Source organism: Lactuca sativa, chromosome 1 (assembly GCF_002870075.4).
Source record: "Lactuca sativa cultivar Salinas chromosome 1, Lsat_Salinas_v11, whole genome shotgun sequence".
NCBI classification, from domain to species: domain Eukaryota; kingdom Viridiplantae; phylum Streptophyta; class Magnoliopsida; order Asterales; family Asteraceae; genus Lactuca; species Lactuca sativa.
Window position 1 is genome coordinate 74,391,797 of NC_056623.2, and position 7,058 is coordinate 74,398,854.

General features: G+C 32.9%; 1 protein-coding gene across 1 annotated transcript; it reads right to left on the bottom strand.

Moving 5' to 3' along the window:
- Nucleotides 1–414: 414 nt before the first annotated feature.
- On the bottom strand, nt 415–2,913 carry LOC111900796 (uncharacterized). The gene is made up of 5 exons (XM_023896680.2): nt 2,749–2,913; nt 2,267–2,647; nt 1,606–1,900; nt 1,375–1,452; nt 415–560 (listed from the first exon to the last, which is right to left on the bottom strand). The coding sequence occupies exons 2-5, from the start codon at nt 2,530–2,532 to the stop codon at nt 510–512; spliced, it is 690 nt and encodes a 229-aa protein (XP_023752448.1). The 5' UTR covers nt 2,533–2,647; nt 2,749–2,913; the 3' UTR covers nt 415–509.
- Between the last annotated feature and the right edge of the window lie 4,145 nt (nt 2,914–7,058).

Sequence of the window (7,058 nt, forward strand, 5' to 3'; positions counted from 1 at the left end):
CCTTATCTAACCTACCACACCATTTTTCTCTATTTTAATAATAGTATTTTTAGGTAAGACAAGGACCAAACACGTAACAAAAACAAACAGTAAGGACCAAATGCGTAGCAAAAACAAACAGTAAGGACCTTCCGAGTTAAAAAAATAAGTTAGGGACCAAACGTGCAAATTAACCCAAATTATAAGGATCTTTCGTGTAATTTACTCTTATTATTATTATTCAGTTTGGTCTTATTTTTCACATTTAATTTCGCTTTTATGAATATAAATACCATTTTATTATTATTATTATTATTATTATTATTATTATTCAGTTTTAAGTAGTCATTTTTTCTTATTATTATATTTTTATCATCATAAGCTAAATGAATCAGAGTACTTTTTAAAAAAATAATTTCACATTGGACCGGAAGATGAAACCAAAAAATAAAATAAAATTCCATTTAGAGAAATGAAAAAAAAAAAAAAAAAAGATTTACAAAAGGGTATATGGGTATGGGTGACATTTATCATTCTGAATCACTCTCCATGCTTCCCATGGCCTTTAATCCTCTTGGTCTCTGCACCAAAAAAAAAAAATTAATATTTCAAATTTACATCACACCATTCTGTACAACTTCTAATGCATAAGTTGCATCACTTTGATGTATGAACGGAATGCCCATTTAGGCAAAAACATTTTCTTGACATGCTCCAAATCTACTGCTTTTAAATCACAAGTTACATTTCATTAAAGCATGACAATTATTTTTCTCAATAGAAAAAAAAAATAGTTTAACTGAACAAATTTCAAATATGGTTTTTCTTTTTAACTATTAAGGCTTTGATTTTTTTTAAACACTACATAAAACTTTAATTCTATAAAAAAAAAAATCATAACTTAGAATTTAATCGGTTTAACTTTAACCATCTGAAGAGTTATAATTAATGATTTAACGTGGAAATATTAAAAAAAAAAAAACAATTTTAAACGGAATGTTTTTTTTAAGTAGTTAAACCAGAAAAAATTACTTCGATGGTTGAAAAAAACAACTTAAAATGGTTTTTGTGTAACTTGACAAAAAAAAACCCAAAATTATTGAAAAAAAATTCTTGAAATTATATAAAAGTACAGCTTTTGAAACACAAAGCTACAAGTCACTATGCAGTTTAACATTGTGCCAAAAACTGAAGGAAAAAAAAAAAAACCAAATTTATCAAAAAATAAATCAATTATGAATAATGAATCAAATAGAAATGTACAACTTTGAAAGATCCGATCTCATGAAAACGCAGACGCATTTATCTCCGAAAAATACCCGTAAAACTTTCAAAGCACAACGTACAAGTCATCGAAGCAGATCCGATACGAAATGAACAACCCAATAAACGTACCTTTTTAGTACTCTTCTTTTCTACGACCTCATATCTGTCTTGACACATATCGGTCAACCATCCTCCGGGACTCACCAACTGAAAAAACACACAGATGGGGGGAGATTGAGATTCATGATTGATGAAGAAGGATCAAACGTCTGATCTTGTAAAAAGTAAAAACACACAGTAAAGGTGTCTTTATGTGTGTGAAAATGGAGGAGAATCAAGAATTGAAGATGGGTGACTTACAAGCAAGCTTCTTTGGATGATTTTGGGCCTTTTTTTAGGTCTATGAGGAGGCTTGCAACCTTTCATTGCCATGAAATCTTCTTCTTTCTCTTTGCTTGATAATGTTATGAACAGTTTTGGCCAAACATGTTTCACCTTTTGATCTCCTACACCGCCGTCTACCGGAGATGTCGTCGGTTTCTCAGCTACCCCACCTGCCGCCGAAGCAGAACCTCCTCTTGTCGTATACACCTCTTTATCCGGTGACGATTTCCGGGTGTTCTCCGATCTTAGATGAACTGCTGTCTCGGAATTCCTGTAAAACCAAAACATCAAATCAATTCCACTTAACAACCAACCAAACCCATATCAGATTTGCAGAAATTTAGAGGAAAGTTCTTCGATTTACTGTAAATAGAGATGAAAATCATCACCGGATTTTCAGAAAACTTAGAATTTTTGTTGAATCGGGAGTAACTAACGGTTTCAACCGAGATTACTAGCAAATCAGCATCCGATCTTCAAAAGAAATTTGGAAAAATGAATTCTACGTTGAAAAAACATGGAATCCAGATCAAATTTTCAGGGATTAAGAGAATTTCTCGTTTTTGGTGTTATTAATAAACCAAATTTCAGTGAAATTTTGGGTTTTTCTCAGAATTAGCTGTTTTTTTTTCTGTACCTTGTGAGACGGGTAGATGGTGTTTGAAGAGAAGATTGTTTATTATTATTGCTATTATCGGAAGGGAAATCAACAAAACGAGAGTTAATTCTCCGGCGAATCCTACGGCCGCCGGAAACGGCGTACGATGGGTCGGCAGCATCATCAGGGTCTCTCATCCTCACACATCTGAGTCTCTTTTTATTACCCCATTTCAAAAACAAATCGGATGTGGTTTCTGGTAGCTTACACCCTCCTCCTACTCCTCTCTTCTCTAATTTATCCATTAGTTCTCAAACAAAATTGTGGATCCTTAAATTCTCACAAATTTGAGCTCTGGGTTAACAAATTCATCACCCAACAAATAATCTGTAGGATATTTGTCTGAAAATGATGAGAAACCTGCAAAATCGAAAGAGAATTTAGTCAAAAGAAGCCAGAATCAAGAGTAAGAAGAAGAAGTTCAGATCTGATTTCGCTGATTATGAAGAAGATGAACTTACAGAATCGATTATGCTCTAAAACAATCAACTCTTCTGAAAACAGCTATATGATAAAATTTCTAGAACATACTAAGCTAGGTTATTTTTAAGAAGGGCGTCTACAGACACAGAGAGAGTCTCCTTTGAATTCTGGAGAAAAAAATGGTGATGTTCATCTTCAACCTCTGTTTTTCTGCCATTTATATAGCTCGAGGATGTATTCGCTGAATGCTGACCGTTGATTTCTGATCAACGGTGGAAAATGATTAGTGTAAATTACAATGGGAAGGATGATCTACTGGATGTTTCCTATTTCTTATTAAGTTTTTTTAACCATTTTCTGTAAGTTAGCCCATCTTTATTAGAATTGGGTTTGGGCTTTTATTATTTTTTTAATAACCCAATAACCCAATCATTTTTTGGTGGAGCTTTTATTCTTTTGTTAAGTTTGGACTGTTTGGTTTAACTTTAATATCATTTAATTTGGCGATGCTATCCAGTAATAATCACAAAATATTTGTAACTTTAGTGTTTATGTAACGTCTTTTACATACGTAGTCAAAATGAATATCAATCTTGACATTTGAACAGTTTATATAAATATATTATGATTTCATTGTTGTATATTGCTAGTTTTGTAATCTTCAAATCTACGCAATTTTAAATCTTGAAACATACTATCCACCGTCTAGAAAAAAAAATAGTTCATTACACAAGGTATTTAGAGTACTTTGGGTCGTAGGAGATAATCAATAATATTTTATAGTGTATAATGTCATACTAAATGAATTGGAGACAGAAATTGTAGAAAAGTATAAGAGGGTTGGTGTACCCAGAGAAAAAGAAGAAAGGTAGAGCGAGTATACCTTAGAAAGAGTTAAAAAAAAATCAGGAAGTGTACCGATGAGTACTATAGTAGATCTGCATTAATTACGAGCAATGGTTGTGTACAGTGGCGGAGCTAGAATTTTAGATTAGCGGGGGTTTAGACGTACATCGTAATATATATATATATATATATATATATATATATATATATATATATATATATATATATATATATATATATATATATATATATATATATATATATATATATATATATATACACACACATAAACTATTTGAGTGAGATATATGTCTATATTGTATGTGAGTTTATAGACTTACATCATAAACAAATATTGTAATATGGAAAGTAATAATACATATTGCAATGTTATTTGTATAGTTATAACTTTGATGTTTTCTGAAAAAGTTAAGTAATAAATAATTAATAATATATAACAAAACATTAATATTCAATAACATTAATTACATTTTAATACATACAAAAAAAGATGAAGCATACAATTAATGTTGGGCTTTGAAAGAGATGCAGCATATAGTGATGGTGGGCTTTGGCCTTTGAGTGGTAATATACTAATTTCTATGGAGTTAGGGGGCACAACACCTACTAGCCCCCTACTGGCTCTGCCCATGGTTGTGTAGAAAAGAATGTACATTGCTATTTTGGGCAGTATATGAGATATGTAGAGTAGATGCTTGCACAATGTCAGTTGATGATATAGAGATATCACTGAGCAGAGATAGATTACAAAAGAGAAAAGAGAGATGTGAAAGAGGTGCAACAAGAGTCATGATTGACACTTAAGAGAAAGAGAGAAAGATAGTAAAAATGTTCCATGATTGTTGTTAAGAGCTAAGGAACAAGAGAAGAATGGGTCAATACTTATGAGGATGTGAGATAAAGTATATAGAGTATGAGGACACTTTGATAGTGTGCCTACAAGAAAGAGAGAAGAGGAGTTGTAACTCTTATATAGAGAAAAGATAGACTTGTGAGAGTATGTATAGATATGCATGTTATAACAATGTACTTACGAGTAACTGTTAAAAGAAGAAAAAGAAAGGCGGACCTTATATGTAATAAGGGACAGTTAGAGAAAGTTTATGTGTTACATAGAGAAGTGGAAAGAAAATGGACTCATGGGAAGAGTCTAAGACAGGGTATAGAGACCTATTATAGAATGTGATGACCAAGTGTCTTTTAGAGAAGAAAAGTCATAAACATTGAGAGTGTAAGACTACCTAATATAAGAAAAGAGTAAGTATATGAAAATACATCTTCTATATGTATCAAGTATAGAGAAACAACGAAGAAATAAGAAAGTCATACCAACTGGATTGCGAGTAACCGAGGACTAAGAAAGATGAGCACCCAAGAAATTTTTGTAGTGACATAAAGAACATGGTTTGGCATGCGGAATTAAAGATTACACAATGAACATGGTGATTTGGGTGTTCAAGAGATGTATTGAATATGTATGGTGTTACAAAAAAGGATCTAAATCTAGTCTACATAAATAACACACACTTACACACTCTACTTTTACATCTCTCGAGCACACCTCTACAAGTGGTATGAACCCACCTTGTATAGAGGTGTTTACATGTCTCTCTCTCACTCTCTAATACTCATTAGTCATAAGGCTATTGCACCACATGCAAGTGGGTCTACAAAAGTCAAACCATTTACAAAGTCATACATTAAAAACTTTGCACCACAACAATTTTCAAGATTAAAAATTTGGGTTGTGAGAAATGAGATAGAAAAGTTGTGAATCAAGTGATGAAGTGGTAAAGTTGAACCATGATAAGTACGAGTGCATGCAGTGTATGGGTGTTGCAGAAACATGGTACTTATTGTACTTCAGTGGAGCCATTAAGTTGCTTGAGGATCAAGTGGGTTAGGGAAAAGAAAAGAGAAAGCATGGTAATTTGAGGAGAATTTACCATATAAAAGATAGAAAACTTGTGAATTAGGGAAAGCGATGGTAGGGTTAAAACTAGATAAGTACAGTGTGCATGCATAAGTATGGGATCTTTGTACACATTGCACTTATGGCGGTTCAATAATTCCATTATGCTACCTGAGGATCGAATGGTGGGACAAGAAAAATAAACATGGTGTTTAAAAGAAATTGACATGTACAGATTGAGACTTGGATGTATCAAAAGGGTAAAGACAAAGATGATAAATTTAGTACACGGGCACTAATAGATTAATGAGAAACAAATGGTGTAGTAGATAAAACACTTTAGAATGAAAGTGAAGTGTTTAGATATAATACTTCACCGCGGGTTAGAGAAAGAGTTAGAAAAGTGGTAGTATAACCACTTGTAAATATGAGAATGGTACAGTAAGAGTGCATTAAGACATGAAACTTACCAATAGTAGATGGTTAAGAAATGTGTTGGTTTGAAACCACACTTATAAGAAAAAAAATATAATGAAAGATGGTAAGTTATGTATATGGTTGTGAAAGGTGGGACACAAGATAGAAAAATGGTGAAAAGTATGCAGTGAGATTGCATAAGAGTAGATAGAGTAATGGATGTCTCATAAAAACCATTTAGATCAAAGAAATGAGGAAAGATTAGCCATTGCAGTCAAAATGCAAAGAAATGGAAAGTAGATTGCTATTTCAGGTTAAGATGTTAAAGAAGAAAATAACCTTAAAAATGGGTCATTGAGTAGGAAAATTACCAAGTGAGTAAGAAAATATTTCGAGTGCGGAATCCATTAAAGGAGGAGATATTGCGAGAACCTGAAACTTACAGTAAGTTGACTTTTAGTCAAATATGGCCAAAAGGGTAAAATGGCCAATTATGGGAGAAAGATGAGATTATGAAGTTGTAGCTTCATGAAAATGGCCAATAAGATTTTAAGTCGGTAAGATAAGATTAGATGAGTAAGTTATAGAGAAAGAATGCTTGAGAAGATGCATTATTGGTCAAAAGGGTAAAATAGGTATTTTATGCCTTTTGGGCCAAGTTTGTGACTTAATAGATTAAGACTCATATTAATTCAATGAGATGTGACTTAATAGATGTGTATAGTAAGTTCCCTCCTTCACATGGATATAAAGAACATATAAATGGGTAAGAAACGAAGAAGATATGAGGGTTAGAAGTTGGAACAAAATTGTCCTAAAGCTGGAACGATATTAGCTAAGGGAATTGTTGTCTAATTGATTCCCCGACGCCGAGAGTGAGTATCTATGGCACAGAGGATGATTTGCATAAGAAATAATAGAAGTGTACTTTGCTCTGAGGCTCAGGAATATAGATGACACGACACGGTGGCCAAAGTAGGTTGTTAGTGCAGAAGAGCGCCACAATGTGACGAATAGAATGCCACGACATGGAAAGCATTTAAGCAGCCTTTGACTGAGGTCAAGGTGGTCAATGTGGTGTGGAGAATAGGTATTTGTTACACGGAAACGCATTAGTTAATAAGGCTATTAAGCCTTCATTATCATCATTTG

Coding starts and splice junctions, on each gene's coding strand:
- LOC111900796 (XM_023896680.2), bottom strand. CDS start 2,532: ATGGATAAATTAGAGAAGAGAGGAGTAGGAGGAGGGTGTAAGCTACCA. Junction 1,901..2,266: donor CCATCTACCCGTCTCACAAG/GTACAGAAAAAA, acceptor TTGGTTTTACAG/GAATTCCGAGACAGCAGTTC. Junction 561..1,374: donor AAAAGAAGAGTACTAAAAAG/GTACGTTTATTG, acceptor TTTTTGGTGCAG/AGACCAAGAGGATTAAAGGC.